The 24631-nt window shown below is 38.9% G+C and overlaps 3 protein-coding genes and 1 long non-coding RNA gene across 4 annotated transcripts; 1 reads left to right on the top strand and 3 right to left on the bottom strand.

The window, feature by feature from the left end:
* Positions 1-868: 868 nt before the first annotated feature.
* On the top strand, positions 869-1622 carry LOC311296772. The gene is made up of 3 exons (XR_014628703.1): positions 869-909; positions 1062-1271; positions 1447-1622. It is a non-coding gene; the product is annotated as an uncharacterized lncRNA (long non-coding RNA).
* Positions 1623-10026: 8404 nt separating this feature from the next.
* LOC311295886 (uncharacterized protein) lies at positions 10027-12409 on the bottom strand. Its single transcript, XM_084417432.1, has 6 exons — positions 12198-12409; positions 11582-11768; positions 11233-11481; positions 10877-11048; positions 10592-10740; positions 10027-10508 (listed from the first exon to the last, which is right to left on the bottom strand). Exons 1-6 carry the CDS (start codon positions 12387-12389, stop codon positions 10339-10341), a joined length of 1119 nt encoding a protein of 372 aa, XP_084273558.1. The 5' UTR covers positions 12390-12409; the 3' UTR covers positions 10027-10338.
* Positions 12410-12418: 9 nt separating this feature from the next.
* Positions 12419-17820, bottom strand: LOC311305113 (uncharacterized protein; the record flags this gene model as incomplete). Its single annotated transcript, XM_084432607.1, has 11 exons — positions 17790-17820; positions 17600-17690; positions 16742-17088; positions 15947-16064; positions 15597-15701; positions 14766-14942; positions 14346-14559; positions 13688-13788; positions 13112-13349; positions 12568-12838; positions 12419-12427 (listed from the first exon to the last, which is right to left on the bottom strand). Exons 3-11 carry the CDS (start codon positions 16820-16822, stop codon positions 12419-12421), a joined length of 1314 nt encoding a protein of 437 aa, XP_084288733.1. The 5' UTR covers positions 16823-17088; positions 17600-17690; positions 17790-17820.
* An 831-nt stretch (positions 17821-18651) lies between these two features.
* LOC311305106 (uncharacterized protein) lies at positions 18652-20280 on the bottom strand (the record flags this gene model as incomplete). The annotated part of the gene is made up of 5 exons (XM_084432599.1): positions 20227-20280; positions 19989-20078; positions 19706-19844; positions 19046-19141; positions 18652-18959 (listed from the first exon to the last, which is right to left on the bottom strand). The coding sequence occupies exons 2-5, from the start codon at positions 20061-20063 to the stop codon at positions 18652-18654; spliced, it is 618 nt and encodes a 205-aa protein (XP_084288725.1). The 5' UTR covers positions 20064-20078; positions 20227-20280.
* Positions 20281-24631: the final 4351 nt, after the last annotated feature.

Here is a 24631-nt window from a genome sequence, read left to right as displayed (position 1 = left end):
AAGGTATGGCAAATAAGATGCTTACTATATTGTGCTCCAAACATATGTTCTTAACCTACAAGTTTTACTTAAGAAATAAAATAACTAAGTAAACAAACTTGCATTATCACATGAACAGAATCTATCTTTAGTTCAATATCCTGAACTATACTTGCCATGCATTTAGTGTTATGCTTTTCCCCCCTAAAAGGATCCCTCAACAAAGAGTCCGAGCAACTCTCTGATCCATTGATCCTATTGGAAGTGTCTCACGAGGCCTTGAGGTCCTGCTCATACCTAGAAGACCCGACTCCGTTCCCTCGCCACTGTCACTTTGGCACATAGATGGAAATCACGAGCTTGTGAGGCAAGTCTTTGTTTACTTCATAATATTCAATAATGTAAAGAATTTTAAATTCAACAAATCGACAAATAAAAAAACAAACCACTGTTCAGCTGTACATCATGGAGACAATACAAGTTTAGAAACAAAAAGTCTTACAGACTTTCAATATTGAAATTAAAATGAGTAATCAAATTAATAGATGGCACAATTTGGGATACAGTGTCTTTTATTTATGATGGTACATATTTTTTTAATAGTAGTACATTAGTTGATGAGTTTCCCTTTTCCATCAATTAAAAGCAAACTTTGTTCCAAAAGAAATTTCAGTTTTATAATGTATTGTTCCAGCACTATACTAGGAAGACATTTATTTGTGAAAATGTTTTTTTTTTTCATGTAATTGTGCTTTTTTTTTTAAACTGATCATTATGCAAATGGTTATAAATATTTTATAATGTTATATTTGAGCTATGTGTAACGAAAATGTAAACTAACCTTTTTCATTATTTTAGTTTTCCTGTGTCAGTTACACATTATGATTGTGGGGAATTATGGAAGTTGACATGATGAGAAGGCCAAGAATGGTAATCCATACTCAGAATTTGTCCTCTGCATTTAACCCATCCAAGTTAGTGCACACACACACACACACACACACACACACACACACACACACACACACACACACACACACTGTTCCTTTGGAATAATTGTTATTTTGCTGTTCTCATTTTAGATGGCGAATAATTGTCCATGGAGGAATTGATGTATAGCAGGAAAATCATGTGTCTTCAAGCAAATACTAACAACAAAGCCTCAACGGTGCTTCAGTGTTTTCTGGAGGCTGTACAGAGTCATGGATTGCCTGTTCGTGTCCGAAGTGACAAGGGTGGAGAAAATGCTGATGTTGCTCGGTTCATGTTAGAGCATCCCTTAAGGGGACCAGGTATTTTAACTTTCAATATTTATTTATTTTTCAACTTACAATCTCATCCCCTGTACTTAACAGGTGCGTGCTATAAGATATGGAATGAGATGTTCATATTCATGATGTTGTTGTTTTTCCTACATTACTAACACAACCAACATCGTACCTTTAATTCTTCCTTTTTACTTGGCAGAAACAGGAGCATGATCACAGGCAGAAGTGTGCACAATCAACCAGTCGAGCGATTACGGCGTGACTTGTGGTGCTCTGTTCTCAGCAACTGTTATGCAGCCTTCCCTCATCTTGAGGACTCTGGCTTTCTAGATCCCAACAATGACCTGCACATCTTATGTCTACAATTTGTCATGATTCCCAGGATAATTGCACACCTTAATATTTTCAGAATTCACCCTCTTTCTTCACAAGGCCACAAATCTCCTCAGCAACTGTGGACTTCAGGACAAATTTCAAGTACAGGAACATTGTGTGATCAGGTGGAGTAAGCCTTGATAAGGGGTATTTCTGCATTTAAAATATAAATAAATTATTCAATATTTTTTCACAAAATTTCCCTCTGTTATTTCAGTTGTGATCTGATCAGCTGAGCATTGACTGGGATGGACCGGTCGTGACCGAGATTGATGAAGAATCAACAGTTTCTGTTCCAGAACCCCTTCCTTACTTCGGGAGGTTGTGGCCAAATTACAGGACAGTATTGACCCTCTCATGCACAGTAACACATTTGGCATGGAGGTTTACAAGGAAGCTGTGAGAGTTGCCTCTGCTTGCAAATTTGATTGATTTTGTTTAATTGCTTGATGTATTATTAACAGTAAGTAACTGTAATTACTTTGTGCTGTAAATAATGTGTATAGAAACAGATGTATGATTACTGTTTTATCCCCAGCTGCTTAAGAGCATATACAGAAGCAGCCCCTTTACAGTGGTGATGACAGTCAGAATAACATTGATCACTTCGTTTCCACTGCTTAAAAAAACTTAAAAAACACGATCATCACCTGTAACTGTTTGTAATGTCTGGCATTAGCAACTACATACAACATATGTAGCTATATAGCTTAAATAAAAATAAAAAAAAATCGTGAATGTGTCAGAATCATTTATAAAATAAGTTTTCTATAACTTTAATCACAAAGTTTTACAAAGGGTAATTGACCAATTAGAAGCCTGAAAATTGCAGGACCCTTGGGAAGCGTTTTGACATCTCAGGGCAGCGCCTCATTTCAGCGGTACAATGCAGAGACGTCGCTTTCCGTAAGTTGCAGTTATTTATTTATTTATATCTTAATATGTATGAAGTTGATCATGTATTTATAATGTTTAAAAGCAGACAATTTTATTGCTTGCTGGGTCTAGGCTACCAGCTCATTATAGTCTACCATACCTTATTTAAGCCTTGTTTATACTCTCGCCTGGCTCCGCAGCGCGAGTCTCCGCAGAAACGGACGAGGCGTTTATACTTGACGCGCTCACAGTTGTACTATTCTTTGAAACGACAGGGGGCGACTCGAGTAATTGTCCTCTAAACCATCAGGAATCAGCGGTGAGAAGAAGAAAGCTATACACACGTGACATGTTTATTTTAGTACACCACCACCAATACCACACTACAAAAAGAATCGTGTAAAACCCAAGCGGCAACCTCCCCGTCTCTCTCTTGAAACCAACACGGAAGTGAGTTAAACTGCAATTCATTGACTGGCCGCTTGAGGCTGGCTGCAGAAGTGAGTCAAATCTGTATCTCCCCCATGTTAAAATTACCAACTTTACAGCAGAAAAAAACATGTTTACAGCCTGGATCTCTGTGTGGCTTTGGTCTATACAGCTAATTTTGCCCTTCATAACAACTGTGAGGGGGGTGATTTTTTTTTATAACTCATCCGTTTAGTTGATTAATATTTAAAGTTATGCATAATTAAGGGTGTGGCCACTTGAGTGACAGATGGATTCCCGCTGATGTCAATGCTAGCCGTTTGTCTGCTGTTACTAGCCGTCACTTCACCTCAGCAAATTTTAGCTGCTGAACTTGCCACCTCTGCAGTGTTTGTGCTTTTTTTCGGGATTATTTCATACAATTTAATACACCCATTACTTCGCCCACGGCTTTGGATTCCGTCGTTGTCGTCGAGTATCGTTCGAGAGAACAACGAGCTCTGTATTTCAGTTGTTTTCCTCTGTGAACATGCACTAATGGATGTCTGACAATTTCGTTGCTTTTTGGAGTTTTCAGATTTAAAAACGTCAATAAAGGCTCGTTCGTTCTGCTCTCACGGAACAGATGGATTATAATATTCTTATGTAGGCTACCAGGTGAAATCCTGCTGGTGTCGGCGCTTTCTCCGTCCATGCAATAAATGCACATCCTTGAATGAGCGCAAATTTTCTAGCGCATTACTTGAACTTCATAGGCAATAACGTTATATCTATGGTTTAACACATTTGAGAGGCGGCCAAAATCAAAATTTAAAATGGACTGAATAAGCTCTCTACGAACTTGACGAGTGATGCCGCGCTGACGGACCATAGACTAAAGAGTGACTGACATGTAACGTTATGCACATCACTGTCACACACACTCTCTCAGAGTAATATTAAGTTACTGCATTATACATTTTCAACTAGCAGAATAGTACCGAATCACGATACACAGTCTCACATGTAGCCATGTCTTTTAACTATTATAATATTTCAAAGGGCAAAAATAGGAACTTTTAATTGGCTTTACATCATCAACTGTCACTTTAGCGCGAGGCCCTGTGCAGTCGCAGACTTGGTACTGTCAGTTGCATATAACGTTATAGCATTACCTCCCCAGCCTGAACTAACGCGATCACGTCGAGCTAGGTGGTGATTTCAGATAGCCAGGCTCCTCAGCTCCACTCACGCCCCGCCTCTGCCCATTTTCTGTAATCCGGGAGTGACGCAAGGCCAAGATGGCGACGGCCGGCTCCGCCCACTTTAGGCTTCAAAAATGCTCTTCAGAAACCTACGGGTGACGTCACGGACACTACGTCCATATTTTTTTACAGTCTATGGTAAAACCCAGTAAACCCTGAGGTTATTACTCGTGACAATAAAACAAAATATATGGATATGAGAATGTGTATACAACTAAATTAATGATCTCTAACATATTTTCTTATTTCACTAAACATTTCATTAAGTTTCGTGAACATTTTTATTAAACATGGACCTTTATGTTCATTAAAAATACTTTTTATGCTATTGTATGCTAAATGTTTTTAAATGTAAGCAACTAATTTAGACGAGCAAACTGGGTGCCGGTGTGGTGAGAAGTTCGAGCTCGGCCAGATTGCTGATACAAAAAAAGCCGTGCACACCGCCAAGCGAAATGGGGTCTTGCGGGGTCAAGATGGCGCCGCGTTAACAGCAACTTAATCGCGCTCTTGATCTATTATATATACGGTGCTTGAAGCTTTGACTTTCCATGTTCAGTTTTTTTATATAACTTGTTTCGGAAGCTCAGCACATTCTGTTAAGACGGCCTTTAATGATTTTGGGACCCTTTTTAAAAGTTTTTTGTTAGTTTCCACGCATGGGATAAGTAGCTCGGTTGCTACAAACATGGAGGAGGATATGGACACGGCCTCTGTTGAGACTTCTGCAAACAGCGATAATCTCAAGATACACAACTATGCAAGACGCCTAGAAAACGCTTTTGGGAGCTCTCCGGACACTCCTAGTAAGTCCCCTGCTCAGAAGAAATCTCGAACAAACACTCCTGACACGGTATCTAATTCTGTGCTGCTAGCGGCAATCGAAAAGGTTAGCAAGTTACAAGAAGAGTCGTTGGTAAAACGGCAGTCCGTCGAGGTGTCGGTAAAGGAAAACACATCTTCAATCCGCAAGTTCACCTGCTCGCTTGAAGCCATTAACAAACAGGTGGAAGACGTGACGGAGAAGGTGCTTTCTCTGCAATCAAAGGTTGAGAACCTGGAAAAGGAAAACAGGTTTCTCAAGAAGAAACGCAGCGGATTGGATATCTACAAACGCAGATGGAATCTCCTCCGTGTAGCCGGGATACCTGAGCGAGAAGGGGAAAACGTCAACATGGTTGTCATTGAGCTGTTCAGGAACCTCTCTCCACACTCCGCGGAGAAACTACAGGACATGGTCGACATCGCGCATAGACTTGGCCCCAAGTCTGGAAACTCCAACCCGCGGCGGATCATCGTCCAGTTCTTATCCCGCACATGTCGTGATGCAATATGGACAGAAGCCAAACGATCCGAGCTGCTGAAACAGAAAAAAATTCGGATCCTGGAAGATCTCACTCAGGAAGACAAGGAGGCGAGAAACAAACTCTGGCCACTCGTCGAAAAGGCAAGAACCCAGCTAACACAGTACGTTGTGACGACGTCGTCAGTTAGTCGTCATTTGGTCAGCGTGACATTACTTTATGACAACGTTGTGAGGACGTCGTGGTAAAGTTCCATTTTTTAGAATCTTGGCTAACGTTCCAGAAACGTTGTGGGCACGTCCTCAAAAGACGTCGCTAGTTTATCCCATGGAGAACGTTGTGAGGACGTCGTGGTAAAGTTCCATTTTTTTCCCATCTGGTCCGCTGATAACTTTCCCGAAAATTGCATTACAAGTAATCGTAGTAGTTATACAACGTTATATATATTAAAATATTATATGTATTTTTTATTATTATTATTAAGGAGGTTGAGTGTTAGTAAAAACAACAATACAAAATCTTAAATAAAAGTGACACTTCACGTGGAGATGGAGTGGCGGCATTTTGCACATATGAGCGGGTCGAGCTTCAAAATGAGTTTTAAATTCATGAGATTTTTATTAATGTAGCCTAATGTGTTAGATGTTTATTTATGTAAATGCTGCTTGGCTGATATGGGCGTGCGTGTTGAACATGCGAGTCGCTTTCAAACGGCGCAGGACCACTGCAACTGACAAAAAGCAGAAATCCATCTCTCGCTGTTGTTTTCACTACTTTCAGGTGAGTTTAATCTAAAATCACACAAATAATACACACTACTGTTCCTGACATTTTTCTTACGTGTTATTGACACACATCTATTGAAAATTTTACGTTACTTCATAGAAATAGTTTAGTGTCTTCGAAAAACTCCGTTAGCATCTCAACCGTGTTCTGAAGAGGTAACGTTAACTGTTACTGTTAGCGCTAACGTTAACTGTCAGGCTAACCTAAGCTCTTGTTTATAAAAGTTTGGGCTTTTAATCACATCTTTGTGTGTAGGTGAGATTTTTTGTTAGTTTTGTAAAGGATTTGCTGGCAGTTGAATGTGTGATTGGAAGTTGGCTAATTAATTTAACCAACTGATAAATGTATTTGCTGTTAATCGATGACGTCACTTACTTGACTGGATAGTATCAGAGCTCTGGATAGTATTAGAAATGTTAGAATGTAATATAAATGTTTTTTTGAGCATCAAATCATCATATTAGAATGATTTCTGAAGGATCATGTGACATTGAAGACTGATCTTCACTATATATTCACACAATTATGCTGAAAATGTAGCTTTGATCACAAGGAATAAATTACATTTTAACATATATTCACATAGAAAACAGTTATTTAAATTGTAATAAAAGTTCACAATATTACAGTTTTTACTGTATTTTCGCTCAAATAAATGCAGCCTTGGTGAGCATAAATGACTTTCAAAAGCATTAAAAGCTGTAGATTAGCAACATTAATAAAGTTCTCCTCTGTTTTAGCTGCCTAGAAGGACGATGAGGTGACAGTGCAGCCCGGGATAAGGAAGAGGAGGAGGAGGAACACGTAAGTTAGACAATTTTCTTATACCTTTCTAACAAAAAGCTATAAACCTGACTACAATAGCATGGTACAATTTATTTTTCAGCTTCCAGTGAATATTTAGAGCGAGACCCTCCTCCTATCCGTGCCTCAGAAGACCCTGCCCTCCGCTGGTGGGGTAAGAAAGACACTCTTCCTCTTCTCCCACAGCTCTCCATCATCTCCCTCTGCCTCCTCAACACTGTCTGAAGGAGCGTTTACCACAGCTGGCCGAGCTGGGACACAGTCAGGAATGAGAGGTCTCAGATTCTCTCTGAGAAAGTCATCATGCTCATTTTCTTGAACAAAAAACTCTTGATGTATATTTGGGTGGGTGAAATAATACTGGAGAGAATTATTTACAGCGATTGGAAAACAGCTACAGGGGTCTTAATGTGTGTCTTTGTGTCTACAGTTCATCTGCAGAACCAAAACATATAATTGCATATTTCCTTATTGTGTTACAGTGGAAAGAAGTGGCCATTGGAGTGGGTGGCGGATATGGACACTTGTTAGTGATCCCATCAGGTTCCCAAGAAGGTGCTGGAGCACTGTTATGGTTTTTTTGGTGTAATAGTTTGCCTTTCTTTCTTTCTTTCTTTCTTTCTTTCTTTCTTTCTTTCTTTCTTTCTTTCTTTCTTTCTTTCTTTCTTTCTTTCTTCTTACTGTTGTGAGCATAAACGCTTCTTGCGACTGGACCCTTTCATTGCCTCTTTCAGGTGTATTTAATTTTGCACTTTATATTGGGTATTAATACTTTCATGTTTTGCACTCCAATTATTGTCAGTTATGAGCGAGTTTAGTTATGATTTGTCGTTGTTTACTGTGCTTTCATCAATAAAACATTGAGGAATGAATGTGTTCTTTATTTTCAGACACACTATTTATTGAATTGTACACTTCATTATATGAGCATCCAAGACAACATAAAATATATATGGGAATTTATTCAGAGAATAGTTTTATAAAAAATCAAATAAACATTTGTAGCTTTTGATCCTTAACTTTTCTCTATATAGAAACCATACTGTCTCCTATGAATAACACATGATGTCTTGTCAGTGTTGGGCTATCGAAACATATCAATCATCCACACTAATTAACTGATCACATATTTTGCCTACACATTTCATCTGTCAAACAGTGGAAATGCCTTCGCATACAGCACCATGATTATAAATGGCAACCTGTTATACAACTATACAAAGCTTTTTTACATAAAGATTGACAAATTTGGGAAATAACAATTTTTTTTTTTAAATATATGTAAAACTACATTACATAATGTGTTGAGTAATCGTACCATAATTAAAAATAATGTGAACTGTTGTCCTACCAATCACATTGTGAAGTTTTGCTCAATAAAAATGGTTTTAAAAGTGTGCCGGTGACCTCATAAAGCATTGCACATATGTGTCGTGTCATTATGACGCACAGTTTGTGACTTTACTTTGTCCTGGATGGAGCTGCAAACAGATGTCTTTCATTAACAAGGTAATGTACAGGAATACATTTATAATCTTAGCAATTACATTACAATTACTATTGTAATCAAAGTATCTTTACTTCAGTTACTTGAGCACTGGACTTTTGAAAGATATCATGAGAGCTGAGGTGTCTTTTGGTAAAGGACCAGGTTTTAATATGTTTTTTTTTTTTTGTGAAACTGACCCTGAATCAGACCTCATGATGTGGTATTTTGCTCTGCTTGTGGTATAGGCTGGACTCAGTGAGATCTCAAAGTAATACAAAAGTAATTAGTAAATCTAATTACTGTATTGCTCTTGGAGATATGGGAAGTGTAATATAATGTCATATGTAAGGTAAATTAGATGACGATTGTCTATGTAGCCACTTAGCCATATGACCACAGCATAAAAACACTTAATTATGAACTATAAAAGTATGGACTGGGAGGATGGACACTGGATATCTATAATGATTTTTAATGTAACTCACCTCTGTTTTTTAATTCATATTGAATCAGATCACTCTGAAACACTTTATCAGGTTAGGGTTTGTGAAAAAGAAACGTTCCAAGAGGCCCACAGTGACATCTGTGATTCAAATAAGTCAAAATAAACTCCGATCATATTTTGAGCTATTTTTAAACATTCTCAGTGGTCTTTAAATTATGAATATGCCGTTTTTAGCCAAAATCACAAAACCTGTGCCGTTTTCTGGGACTTCGCTCCAGCAGAGCGGCAGTAGCTCATTAGCAATTCGCCTCTGCGTTGTGGGCGAAGCCGTTGGCACGGAGAAGACCCTCCCCCTTAGTAGATTATATGATGCTATAAATTACTTATTTACAATTGTATTGATCATTATTTTGTCTCCAATATAGGCCACTGTCCACATAATTGATGCTGTCTGTATTTTTTCCCCTGTAGGTTGTTGTCAAACTAAGGGTTCTACTGCAGCCTCATCCTACCTGTATGAGCCTCAATATTTTGGAGCCCTCCATGGCCCTATGCTAGTAAATGTTTATAATGCGTAAGTAAAATATTGTTAAACAGTTCGTGCACATCAAAAGATGCATAGGGGAAATCACAAGATCCCACATCGTGTTGTCTCAAATGTCTGCATTTCAGATTTTTGTAGTACAAAATTTTGCAACAAATAATGATTTACTAAAACAGTAATCACATTTTATTTATATTATTATTAAAGTATAAATTTGATATATACATTCTGTGATAAACACCAAAAATGTAAATCTTATCAGATGGATGATCACAGGACAAAATTTAACAATAGTCTGCAGTCTAGGGACATAGCTTTGTGTAAACAACTAAATATAATTTACAATCTTGCATTTTTTTCCCAGGCAGAGGAGGTATCTGGCCTACCGCCAGTTTGTCAGCTGGGTGTGGGGGTACTTGGGCCATGGCAATAGGATAGTGATAAAAAAGAAACGTTTTATATGCATAGTGCGGCCTCTTTACTTTGTTTCAATAGGATAGTGATCCCATCCTGTGTTGTGGTCAGCATCCGCCAGCAGTATCCAGACCCTGAGGGAAATTATGTTGGCTTCTTACACCACTAGATGATTGCCTTTATTCAGATGAAGAATAAAAAGAAATAAAAAGATTTTGAAGAAATAATTGTACTTTACTATTCTCTTGAATTATAAAACTATAACTATATGTCTGTTAATGATTGAAATTAAACATCATATGAATTAAAATAATCAACCAGAATAGACTGCCATGACATTTGTGTTTGACGTCTGCCAAGACGCTAAATAAATAAAGTACATCAGTGGCTGACGCGAGATACATAGGCAGCAACAGCCTCTTGCTTGTCTGGTCTGTGGAACTGAGAACACAGGGTGTCTGGGATCTTCAGTTCCTGAAGCTCAACAGTGAATTTTGCTGGTTCATGCAGCACCTCATCGAAGAAGACGCGCATTAGGTTGTCCACATAGGCTGGGAAGAAAAGATAATCATTAATCTGTATGTACCAAAAAATAAATAAAAATAAAACAATTATTGATATGTCTTTAATCCACCATATGATGGTTTTTTCTTCAGTGGCTGGATCGTGTGTTTTCCTTTCTTGTGCTTGGGGTATTTGATCTTGTATGCTGGTGTTTCGTCTCTAGACGTCAGCTGTTCCCTGTTTCCATTTTCATTAAAATGCAGCGAAGCGAGATACAACCTGAAATCACAAATATATAAAATGGCCATCCAAAAAAAACAAATGAATAAATTCCAACCTGGATTCAACTAAGAATATAGGTGAGAGACAGGTGTGTGCTTTTCCAAATAACAAATAAATTGACTATTCTGTTTACCTGCATAGCATTCCCCTGTAGGAGAAGACGACATTTTTGGGGGCAAATCGCAGAATGACGCTGTGGAAACCCTCAATGGCCGATGTTTGGTGCCTTGGGCTGAGTTTTGCCACACCTTTTAAGAGGTATTTGTTTGACACAATCCTCTCTAGTTTAAACAAAGCCGTTGATTCTGCAATTAAAATATTGATAGCATTAATATTAGAATATTCTTTTTCCCTACACATATCCAATATCACTTTTAGGAAAGTTGTGCAATAGCACAAAACAAGTTGGCAAATTAATGTTGATATGTATTATTTATAGCAAACAAAGGTATGGATACCAGTACACTACATGATCTTGAGATTACATGCCTGATTTCAACCACTTTTTGGGGCGGCTTCCATCCAAGGCAGGGTGCAGACACTCAGGGAAGAGGACGTTGTCATGGCTGTGGACGTTCTGGACATGATTACTGAACGATGTCCACTTAGCTACAGCTTCTTCACCCGATGAGGAAGAGATGGCACACCAGTACAGATGGTTTACCAGGCTCTGCTGCCATCTCTTTAACTCATTGCAATCCTTCATCTTTGCCAGAGCCTCTACTTTCTTCGAAACACCTGAATGGCGAGAATGAGCAAATGGAAGTCTGTTACTTGGGACCGTGTATATCACAGTTCAAGAACCATGTGAATAACAATTTTTTTAAATTTACTTCACCTTTGGCAACATGCCAAACATCATAAAAGTGCTCAATATCGTTCCTCTCAATTCTCAAAAACTTCTGGATTTGAGAGTGTCTGTCAGTGACAATTGATGCAACTTTCACAGCAGATTTTTCCAGGAAATCGAGACTCCCAATCAGGCCCTCTTTCTCCATGTTGGCACTGCCGCCACATTCGTTACTCTGTGGGGTTAGAGAAAACAATATTGCACAAACACATGATTTTTTTTCTATTTCACATCAACATTCTGTCATAGGTGAGATATTAAAATAAATGATTAATGCAGAAGGTCAGAATGTCATATTCACCATGTGACATTTATTTTCATAGATTTATTTTAAACTATGTGAATTATTCAGGTTTTGCACGTGAGCATAAATGAATAAAATCTAATTCAGAAATAAATTAAATGTTTTTATTGGGCTCCTAGACTTCTGGGGGAAATCAAACTTTACCATTTCTATGTGAGCATGTAGTCCAAACGGGCTCAACCCTCAAAAAGTGTGAATGGGTGCTCAATCCTCAAGCAATTAAATGACAAAAAAATGCACAAAAGTACAGGACAATATCCTGTACCTTTTGGACTAAGTGGGCATGTGCCATAATCTCACCTGCACCAACTGGACATCAATAATTTTTCCCGTGTTGAGGTCCATCAGTGAGTAAGAGCCATATTTTGCACAGTGTCCCGGGCTGTCGGCTCTCATGTCACCCCCAAGCTCGGCTCCCCCAGGCCTACTCTTTGTTTCCTGGATCAGGTCTGCTTGGGTCCGCTTCCACACAGCGAAAACACATGGCTCCATAAATGATGAGGCATGGAGGAAATATGTGCTCACAGAACCTGTAACACAACCAAATCTTGATGAGTTGATTATGTTTTGAAATTAGACATTAGAAATTACACACACATACTTCCATTAATGCTGTATATTTTTATCCACTTCTTGCTACATTTATGCACATTTATGTACTGTTACTTACTTTGCTGATCTGTCTAAATGACGTGCCAGTAAAGTGTACTGCAGCAGATAACTGCAGGTTGCCTGCTGGGGTGCTGCCGATGATCGGCTGACTTTTCCACTGCCTGGAGTAGTCACAGAAAGGACATTTCTGTCTGATTGACAAAAATGTCCCCCTGACATGCTTCTCCAGCTCACATGTCCGCTGACAGATTGGACAGTCATGGAACAGAGCAAGGAGGCAATCTTCATATACAAGATATTTTACAATATCTTGTATTGGTGTTGGAGGGCTGTGGGGTGGGTGGAGGATGAAACTTTTCATAAAACATAATACATAATACAGCAATTCGACAACAAAGTAATTTAAAAAAGAATATTTAAAGAATTGTATTATAAAATAAAGGAATTCACATCAGCAATATCAATCCATTTTCTGAGATCACAAAATGAGTAGATTGTGAAGATTATTCGTATTTGTAGTTAGTGTGTAAACCAGGAAAAAAGTTTTTTTGGAAAATATGTAAAAGATGCAGATTTTTGTCTAATTGGCAGTGAGTGATCACCTGACAATGGTTGAGTCAGTCAAAGAAGACATGCTGGGGTGATATGTTGACTGAGAACTGTCAACTGGTTCTTCCTCAGCATCATCCAGATCCTCTGTGTCATCCAGCAATGTCTCAAGGCGTCTCCTTTTCAAAGGTGGGGGCCTTGTCTTGTCCGGTGTTGAAGTAAAGCCTCCAAACTCTGCTTTCACCTCAGTATTGGTTCCAAAGGAACTGGTGGATGGATTGACTTGGATAGCTGTAATATGACAATTTTAAATATGAACAGACATGTATTACTATGACTACATATTACAGTCCAGGGGTCAATACACATCCGGTGACACTATGCCAATCATGTAGGACAGATAATGACAGAGCAGCTTTAATTTCAGCAAGTACCGGTAGTAGAGTTGTACATAACTTAATTCATGTAGATCCTAACACACAACAGCCTGCATACAGACACATATATGGGAATAAACAAATAATTATACTAAGACATCACCAATGAACACTAGCACAGATATTTCATTCTAAAAATATTAAAGACAATAGAAATCATTAGATCATGTCATTACACAAATCAACACTAACCTTTACTTCGAATGGATTTTGAGAGTATGCTCTGACAGCTGGGTGGCCACAGTTGCCCTTCTCCTCTTCTGTGGCTCCCACTGACAGCCGACATCTCTTGTCTGTGTGGCAGCCGCAGAAGTGACGTAACAATAGTCCAAAATAAAAGCACTGTATTAGACATTCATTACACTTCAAAAAGTTTTTAGTTTTCCTTGAAACACACCTGCAGTCCAGTCATAATTGACACGCAGTCTAAATGCATCCGACCAGTTAAAGGGATACTCCACTTTTTTTGGAAATAGGCTCATTTTACAACTCCCCCAGAGTTAAACAGTTGAGCTTTACCGGTTTCGAATCCATTCAGCCGATCTCCGGGTCTGGCGGTACCACTTTTAGCATAGCTTAGCATAGATCATTGAATCGGACAGGACCATTAGCATCTCTCTCAAAAAAATGACCAAAGAGTTTGGATATTTTTCCTATTTAAAACTTGACTCTTCTGTAGTTACATCGTGTACTAAGACCGACGGAAAATGAAAAGTTGCGATTTTCTAGGCTGATATGGTCTTAGTACACGACGTAACTACAGAAGGGTCAAGTTTTAACTCTGGGGGAGTTGTAAAATGAGCCCATTTCCAAAAAAAGTGGAGTATCCCTGTAAGAAGCACTCATTTACACTGCTTCAAAATCACTGTCATCTGAACTCTCAAAATCAACTTCTTCATGGTCCTCTGGTATCTCCTCGGGCCCATCGTCCAGCAGAGAAGCAGCATTTGGTCCTAAAGCCAGGCTGTCACTTGAGCATACGACTTGGAACTTCTCCTCTACATCTGCAAGCCTTTTCTGAAGAAGACACAGGAGCCCGCGATGACCCTCTTCACTTAAACTGCCTAGAAGGAAAAATTTAAAAGCGAGGCATGACAATACTTCCATTGTTGTTGAGCGATTCATTAACTGACTTTACTAAAGAACTACAAACCATTTAGATCCAGCCACAAGGAATCCATAATGTAACACTTGAGGATCTCAAAATGAGTGAGGTTATAGGATCCCCAAAAGCATTACAGCAAGAATGTAATAAAAGTTAGCTTCTTACCACTGTTTCTGCCAGAAGACATTTCTGATATCATTGTCCTAATGTTTCTAGCCAGCTCTCTGAGATAGGTGCAGTGCTGTCTCATCTCCCTCATCACAATGATCTTTTCCTCTTGAAGCCGCACTTTTGACATGTACACATCAAAAATCTTCTTCTTGGTGAGGATGTTGCTGGATTCTGAAGTCACACAAATAACATCCCTTCAATACAAATTTGACCTGTACAGTCTAAACAGCAGGCAAAACACAAGTAGTGTATGGACATCCCATATACTGGTGCAGAGTGCAAAAATGTAATAGAAATTTAATCAGATGAAATGTGGCATATGTTTACAGTAGCATATACAACATATCATTAATTTGCTTAATCACACAGACAGACACACACACACACACATAGACCCACGGCCATATTAGACTGTCTCCCCACGGAGAAACCGCTCTCCACCTTCTCCTCAGCGATGCGCTCCTCATCTGGCACCTGCTCATTGTAGAGCTTGATTGTTTGCAGGAGTTTTCTCTTCTCTTCCCACAATTTTCTTGTCGAATTTTGTTGCTGTCTAAATTTTTTTTAAAAACATGATGTACAAGCATGTGTATACAGATATCAGAAAGTTACATGAAATACTTATAACTGACTTAAGAATTAATACATCAAAATGTAAAAAAAAATCTAATGACTTAAAAGGCATAATATGCCTAATATCTGTACAATTAAAAAGAAGACATTTTAAAATTAAGGACCTAAAAACACTATAATACAAAAACAATCCAGATAAGACATCTGCAAGTAATAAAACAGACACAAATATTAGATGAGTTTTCAACACACCAGTGTGATTATAAAGGCTGGCTTGTTTTTGATGAACACCAAGAAACATTTGTTCGATTGATTTCTGAAGGTTATGTTGGTCATCACATATGGTACCTACAGAATCTTAAAGCAACAACAATAATACAAGTAAATTATTATGATGTCTTGCAAGTTCAAGTTTATTTAGAGCCCCAAATCACATCAGTGTTAACAGTGTCAAAGGAGTTTACAAGCCCACAAGTTTATAGCAAACAAAAACAGGACAGCGCCCCCCTTACTTAATCCTTATGCATGGCAAAAGATTCTCACTTCTACAATTGCAGTATTATTAGTAAACTACTTAGAAGAATGTCCATAAAATACTGTACCGTCAGTAGCCCACTGTCTGACATCATGTACCCACTGATGCACGATGTTCTCAGGACACCCCAGTTCACTGCTCAAATCCTCCAGTTTCTGAGACTCAGCCTCAGCCTTTTTCAAAGTCTGGTGTAAAAAAAAAAGATTTTTGACTTTGCAATCTTAAAAAGTGAGGAAAATCATGAAAAGCTTTGTATACATAACTCAGACATAACATAATAGCTTGATGTATCTGCTGGATAGTGCAAGATGAAGGCCTTCCCACTTCCGTCGGTTCCACCCAATAGCATGGACAGTTCGCATGTCATTCCTGGCTTTAAACAACAAAATGATGTGATGGAGGAAAGTGCCATTTATGCTCATGGTATTTCAGTTCATCCACGCATTGACAATTGATTTTTAATTTAAGAGAGATGTAATGCAGTTTTATTAATGTACTGTATATTAGAATATTTACAGCTGTATATTTGCTATGTTATATAATATTCGTAATCTCAGTACAAAGTATTAGACAGTTAGAATAAAAAGAAAAAAAGAATAAAAGACAGGTTTCCTAAAATAATATAAATCAGCAATAATGAGCAGATTTTGTCATGTACTTGGTTGTGAGGGCACAACGAGACAGGCAGCTGTTGACCATTTCCACCTCCTCCCCTGCAGTTGTGCCGCACCTTCATGATTTTTGCCACTCCAGATTATCTTACAAATCAGCATGGCACTTAAATTATAGTCATATACAGTGTATTATATAAGTAATAATTATTTATATATTTTTTAATGGTATGATAAAGAATATGCAGTACCTCACACTTGGTTGAATGAGCCTTGGCATGCGTGACAGAAAGGAATGGTCTCATCTGCAGTAAAGGTCTGAGGTCCAGCATGGAGACGGCCAACTTCTCAAGGTAAGGCCAATACTTGCAAGCAATATCTGTGCAACAGAACTGTCCGTTTGTGGCTGCTTGAGCTCCTTCTGCAGGTACAGCGGATAAGCAAATATTTCCCCCCTGTACATGTTAAGAGCCTTGAGTAGCACTCCATGTCTGCAAACAACCACCTCAAGGCCCTCTTCATCCAGTTTGCTTGCTCTTCTGGCCGTCTCACGTGCAGCAGACCACTGACTGGCTCCACAGATCCCTTTGCCGGCAGTCTGCGTGACACAATAATTCTGGTTAAAACTGAAAGTTGCTATTTTTTCTAACTAGTTACTTCATCCATCAGGATGAGTCAGGTTACATCACACCAACGGGCATCTTTGTAATGATCGGTGACAATAAAGGTTTAACTTCAAACTAACTACTACTAAAGAGGAGCTTCAGAAAATGCATCTTCCACTTTCACTACTCTAGCTACACAAACTAGTTGAAAGGCAGGGTGACAAACTGCATGCATAGTCACTATCTCTTGCAGAGATCTGCTGTTACATAATTAATGACTAAACTAGCCACTTTGGATGCCACCACACCTACCATATCTAATTTAAACCTCAACACAAGATTGCTTGAAAGAGTGCACCATGCTCAAAGTGCTAGTAACAAACTAAGTGTATTATATAAGCTTATACCAACTAGGGATACATTATCTATTTAATAAAACAACAATCATACATTGCAAATTTTGGATAGAAATCAAAGGTGCAAAAAACTACATATTTTACTAACACTTTTCATTTTACTCCTGATCTCATCAACAAAATGGTGTACATCGGTGTCCTTGGCAATGAAGGTGCCATCAAAATAGGGTTCCTCTGACCTAGATAGAATAAGAAAAAAATATATGTTCAGTGTCAGACATTATATGTTCTGATAATTTTACATTAAGTAAAACAACTACAAGTGTAAAACAACTAACCCTTTTGACTGCCGAAACCGGTACACTTTTCTGTTGCTATCTGCACAAAGAGCAAGCATGTTGGGTGTACATGCCGGGCAGGTGAAGTGCTCTACACTGGCCATTTCTTCACACTCGTACTGGCAGATTGTGTATCCCATGAAGCTTCTTTGGAATACGTCTCCATGTATTTTCCCTGCACAGTCGATTAGTAAAGAGTAAAATGAAATAGCTACACTAATATTCTCTCATATCTACTTGAGGCAACTTTTGATCTACACTGATCTCACCCTTCCAAAGAGACAGGTCCTCCTCTCCAACATCCGCAAAAAACCTTGTCTCCATAAACCTGGTGCAACAGTTTTCATTTCTTCAAATGAGCTGAAGACATCTACCGAAAACAGCGTGTCAGCATTCACAGATGCCGGCCAATACCCACTGCTTATTATTAATCTGCACAGCAAGTTTGGCAAGTGCAAATCATACCGACCTAAAATCAAAAAGAAGAACATTGTAACACACAAGGGGACAAGAATAAATAAAAATATAAACCATAATTCATACCATTTATGCAAACCAAAATGATTGCTCTGCCAGCTGATTCTGTGACGTTTGAAGGGTCGCAAGTACATAACTGGACAGGTCTCACTGTAGGCAATAAACATACTGAAAAGAGAAGTTAAATAATTAGTGAGAAAGCATTAAAACTATGTCCAATTAAGACAATAAAAGTAAAAAAATTAAAAAGAATAAAACTTTAATCACTTTGTCGAAAAGGTTCAGAACACTACCTTGATTGACCAGTGTATATTTGCCATCTTTTTGTACACAGCACACTGTTGGCTCAATGGGCTTGTAAATTCCCTCAATGCAGGACTCCCTGTTATGGAGGGTGAGTTTTGTGTGTGTGTGTGTGTGTGTGTGTGTGTATGTCACAATCCATACACAGCCACTCTTGGGGCATGCAGTCTCTGCAGCGAATGACGGCAGGAGATGTGCAGTGGCTGCAGTTATTTTCTGGAGCCACATTGCAGGACAGCAAGCAGTTGATGTGATGGATCCTTGCTTTCCGCCACTCATCTTGGGCTACAGATTGGCGCAAGCACCATGATGTGGATGTCGAAGGATACTTGCTGGTGCCTTGAACATCTGCTGAGGTCAGAATGTCCTGCAGTTTCTGCATCTCACTGTCTAAAAGACAGAAATAAGAAAATAATCATTCCTTTCACGCTTATTGCTAACTTGCTTAATTACAGTAAGGTCAGGTGTCATCTTACCAAATGAGTGTTGAGAGCAGTTTGATTGGGTAACTGTGGGAACCTCCTCAGATGACTCAAAAGGAGTAGTGCCCTCACTGCCAACAACGGAAACAACTGAAAAGATAGGTAGAAAGGAATGAGAGGGAACAATTTTCATGTCTCACAAGCATATAATACAGAGTTCATTAGTGACTTAAGGCTATAATAGGTTAATTGACATGTCTGATGATTCCATTAATCTCTAAAAGTTTTGTTCCCTCATTATCTGGACATAATCTTGAACTGTTAGCAGCATGAACCTGACACTGATTGCTTCACTTCCACTTCATTTCTTTGGAATTGCTTAGCATTACAGTGAAGTCAATAACATAAGTAACACATCCGCCACCATGTTGTGTTTCTGATGGCACAGTTTAACATACAGTATTCAAAGGAAAATTATTAAAAACCGGAAACAGAAATCCTTTTAAGTTTTACCATGGAAAAAAAAAATAAAGGAAAAAGCTGTGCACTGGAAGCCCCGCAGTTTGGTGGTCTATGTTTCAAAAGTGACACAAAACCATATTTATGTTACGTAACAAATAGCAAGCTGAATTCTGTATACAATGGGCACAAGTTATATTTAGTTAAGAAAGATTGGGTGGGTAATCACAAATAATCCTGGAAGACATGGACTACCTGTAGCTGAAGCACGTTTTCGTGTCTCTCCACTTCTGCTTCTTTTTAGCAGTGGACGTCCTTCAGCATCTCTCTCCACCCATCGGACATTACATTTACTGCCTTTAGCAGATGGTGCTTTGCCCTTCGCTTCCTTTGCCTTGCATGACAGAAAGTGAGCACTGTATGATAACACTGAAATACAGCCAACTCTTGAGCAGTTCATTCAAATTTTGCACTCTAATTCCCACTCTTTAGTATTATTACCAATACTGGAAGATCACTGTCTCAAAAAAAACCTCACTTTGGTTTGAGCAAGAAGCATGTCTGCAATGAAAATAGCATCATCTGCTCTCCCTCTGTCTTGCTGAGCAGCCATTTCACAGATACTATACTGGAAAGGAAGATAAAAACACGGTCAGACAAAAAGAATTGAGGACAGAGTACAGACTATATAAAACTACATTTCTAAAAATGTTTTGGACAGTGAGAGAGAGAGAGTAATGTGAAAGAAAAATAAAGAATAGAGTAACAATACTTACTTGAAGACAGTGAAGCTTTAGAAGAAAGAAATGGAGATAGAGAGAGAGAGAGAGAGAGAGAGAGAGAGAGAGAGAGAGAGAGAGCGAGAATTAGAAACAGAGAGAGTGTGAGAGAGAGAGAGAGAGAGAGAGAGAGAGAATTAGAAATAGAGAGAGTGTGAGAGAGAGAGAGAGAGAGAGAGAGAATTAGAAATAGAGAGAGTGTGAGAGAGAGAGGATTAATAGGAGTGGCTCTTAAAAGAGCCGTTGGTTTTCTTATAAAGAGATGCAGGTGGCGGTAACAGGGAAGGATGCTGGGTAAAAACAGGAGCTGTTGGACAAAGGAAAACAAAAACAGTTAATTCTCTTGCAGCAAGGCTTCCTGGATTTGTCATATTATAAAGTAGTAAAGTAGTATAAAGTAGTAAAACCATTGTTCATTTTTAAAGACTGCCACTGTTGTACCCCAATAGGTAAAACTTTTGCACATTTTCTTCTGACAGATTTATTAACATCATCATCATCATCATCAACAAGCAGCGGGGTTGATCTAAAGTTACTTCCCATCGACCATAACAACTTTTTATAATGTTAATATAACATAATATGCAGTCATTGCAGCTTTCCGTGATTAATTAATTAACGTTAGCCAATTAATATCAATATCCATTAACGTTATTGACCACGGTAACGTTAACAGCACCATAGATTAAAAAGCTCCACAGTACACACACACACACACTAACACACAAATATAACGTTAGGCTACAGCAAGGTTAGGATTTCTTAAATTACAGAACCATAACAAAAATGTATGGCTTTGACCTGACCTGAATTTTGGAGAATGCAATATATCGCTCCTCTCTTTGGTCCGTGGGGAGTTGTTGACATTGAGGAAATCATCGCCCCCTGCTGGTACTCAACCTTCATTCATGCGTGTCATTTTCACGCCTAAAGGAGGCAAAGCGTGACATTGACACGCATCCGCTAGTGGACCAGCGTGTGTATTACACGCTTTAGCGTGATACCCACAAAGTTCTCTATTCTGGTCATTCATTTTAGGAATCGAGTCAATCTTATGGAAAAACAAGGATGAAGCATTAAGATCAAAAGAAGAGGTGTATAGATTTTGATAAAAAAAAAAAAATCATCCAGACTGCTTTGTAAAGAATAAAGAGATTCCTTGTCATCCTCTCCCGGGTTTTAGGATTCCTTAAAATCTCACTCATCTTTCTAATGAACTCTGTAATTTCCTTATTTCTATTCTTTCCTCACTCTATTCTTTCCAGATTTTATAGAAAATTTTCTACATTCGTATTTAAAAAGTTCCCATTTAGAAATGGCCGAGATATTAGTCCGAGATATCAGATTGTCCGCGATTTTCCTAACCCTGGACAATATGAGTCAGATAGTAAAAAAGAACAATTTAACTTCCAGTAACCAGGGGCTTCTTCTCTTCTCTGCTTAAAGTTTGTATCAGAAAAATTAATATCAACTGCTGCATGATCTGTTAGAGGAGAGGGTGAAATTTCTGCTGATGTTAAATATGAAATTAAAGAATCTGATATTAGCCACAGGTCGATACGAGATTTTTGAGAAAAATCTGATTTAAACCAAGTGTACATGTGGCTATCAGGGTGTAAATATCTATGCGCATCAATTAAGTTCAGCCGTTGACATAACTTTCCTATCAGAGGGTTAACGCTATTAGACACAGTTCTAGGCGGAAATATATCAACTACAAAATCTGGTGCCTCATTGAAATCACCACCAATTAATATAAAGGCAGAGGGATATTTGAATTTCAAATTGCTTACATTAGAGATTATATCATCAAAAAGAGATTTATTGTTTGAAGAATTGTTGAACCCATATATGTTAACCATTATAAAGAAACTGTTATCCAATAGAATAATTGCTATAATCCATCTTCCTATCCCTGAAGAAAGCGTTTCTATAATCTTTCCCTGAAATCTATCAGTGAGTAAGATAGCGACCCCACCTGACGAACTGGAATTATGACAGAAAGAAATAGGGCTCCCCCACTGGGTACGGCAGAATTTTTCATCGTCCACACATGAATGTGTCTCTTGCAAAAAATAAACACCCCTTTTCATGGATTTACAAAATAGAAATAAAGCTTTTCGTTTGTTTAAGTCACGAAGCCCCAGAACATTCAAAGAGAAACAAGAGAAATACGAACTAAACATAGTATTGGAACTCAACTCTGAGTAATACAACTGTTATAAACAGATAAAACAAATGAAGAAGATTACTTCTTAGAAGATATGCAGAGCATAAAGCTCGAATTCCCAATAAAGCTTGGGAAGGTCAACACACCCTTTCGTGGAGCCATAAAAAAAAGTTTTAAAAAAAAAGTAGTATTTATAAAAATATAATGTTAAAGTGAAAAAGAAGAGAATTTTTTTTTTTTTTTTTTTAAGCAAAATCACAGTGTAAGAGGCATACTAAATGTCATACACAGAAACTGTCTTCCCGTTAATAAAAGCAACTGGCCCATTAAACCCAGCTTTTTTTCCTTCCCTTCTTGCCTTTTCGACGAGTGGCCAGAGTTTGTTTCTCGCCTCCTTGTCTTCCTGAGTGAGATCTTCCAAGATCCGAATTTTTTTCTGTTTCAGCAGCTCGGATCGTTTGGCTTCTGTCCATATTGCATCACGACATGTGCGGGATAAGAACTGGACGATGATCCGCCGCGGGATGGAGTTTCCAGACTTGGGGCCAAGTCTATGCGCGATGTCGACCATGTCCTGTAGTTTCTCCGCGGAGTGTGGAGAGAGGTTCCTGAACAGCTCAATGACAACCATTTTGACGTTTTCCCCTTCTCGCTCAGGTATCCCGGCTACACGGAGGAGATTCCATCTGCGTTTGTAGCTATCCAATCCGCGGCGTTTCTCCTTGAGAAACCGGTTTTCCTTTTCCAGGTTCTCAACCTTTGATTGCAGAGAAAGCACCTTCTCCGTCACGTCTTCCACCTGTTTGTTAATGGCTTCAAGCGAGCAGGTGAACTTGCGGATTGAAGATGTGTTTTCCTTTACCGACACCTCGACGGACTGCCGTTTTACCAACGACTCTTCTTGTAACTTGCTAACCTTTTCGATTGCCGCTAGCAGCACAGAATTAGATACCGTGTCAGGAGTGTTTGTTCGAGATTTCTTCTGATCAGGGGACTTACTAGGAGTGTCCGGAGAGCTCCCAAAAGCGTTTTCTAGGCGTCTTGCATAGTTGTGTATCTTGAGATTATCGCTGTTTGCAGAAGTCTCAACAGAGGCCGTGTCCATATCCTCCTCCGTGTTTGTAGCAACCGAGCTACTTATCCCATGCGTGGAAACTAACAAAAAACTTTTAAAAAGGGTCCCAAAATCATTAAAGGCCGTCTTAACAGAATGTGCTGAGCTTCCGAAACAAGTTATATAAAAAAACTGAACATGGAAATGTAACAGATTGGAAGTCTGTTAATCTTAAATAAATCTAGATTCCCAGCCACACCAACACAGAGAGAAAGACACACGAAATATCAAAATAGTATTTTATTATTCTTTTTAAAAGTTAAATTTAAAAGGGCAGCAAAAATCACAATTTCATCCTCAAAAACCAGGGGAGACAATAAAAAACATGAATTGTCCAATATTCTGTCCCAGGGTGAAACAATACCCAAATCCAGTCAAATCCGGATTTAGCTCCGTGTTTCCCCTGCCGCCGGCAAAGGATGTCTGTTTCAGCGAGACCTCAAACAGCCAATTCCAATCCCGAAAAATCCCGGACCAGGATTTTCGCGGCGCCGCTCTGCGTCTGTCAGTGGAGAGATCGTGAAATCAATGGGCAGCTTGCTCGTAGCCCGGTAACTTAAAATCTTAGATGACTAAAATGACAACATTCCTTTCCTACTTCAAGTGGGCTCATCAACAATGTTATCGTGTCTGCTACTCTGCCGTCGGCTCCTGGATCTGTCACCTTAGCAGAAATGGACATCTAAGAACGCCTCCTTTAACTCAGATGTTAAAAAACACACACGCATCAGCGTGGGAAAAAAAGAACCACTTCCCTTTAGTCGGAGTTTTGTGAGCGTTGACACTACAGAGTCTGGGATTCGGCTCCACCAGGCACAGGAAATCCAGCCAACAACAACACAGAGGGAAAAGAAGATCAGCAAAAGTCCGCTTCAGCACACAGCTCGTTCATCTGTCCAGAGCGTTCTCTCTCTCAGTAAGAGATCTAGCGTCCTTTTTATTGGGAGTGATCTGATCAGCTGGCAAATTAGATCGCTGATGTGATTGGGGTTCTACAGGTGTGTCAATTAGTGTTTGTTATTGTTGCAGTTTGTGAAGGAGGAAAAACAGTACCATCAATGGTCCAGCAAAAATCACAGCAAACAAGGAAAACCACAGCAAACAATATAAAAATGAAT

This window comes from Rutilus rutilus (assembly GCF_951802725.1).
Source record: "Rutilus rutilus genome assembly, chromosome: 1".
In the NCBI taxonomy this organism is placed as follows: Eukaryota; Metazoa; Chordata; class Actinopteri; order Cypriniformes; family Leuciscidae; genus Rutilus; species Rutilus rutilus.
The sequence above is the reverse complement of the archived record's forward strand: the minus strand, read 5'-3'. Positions and strand labels throughout refer to the sequence as shown.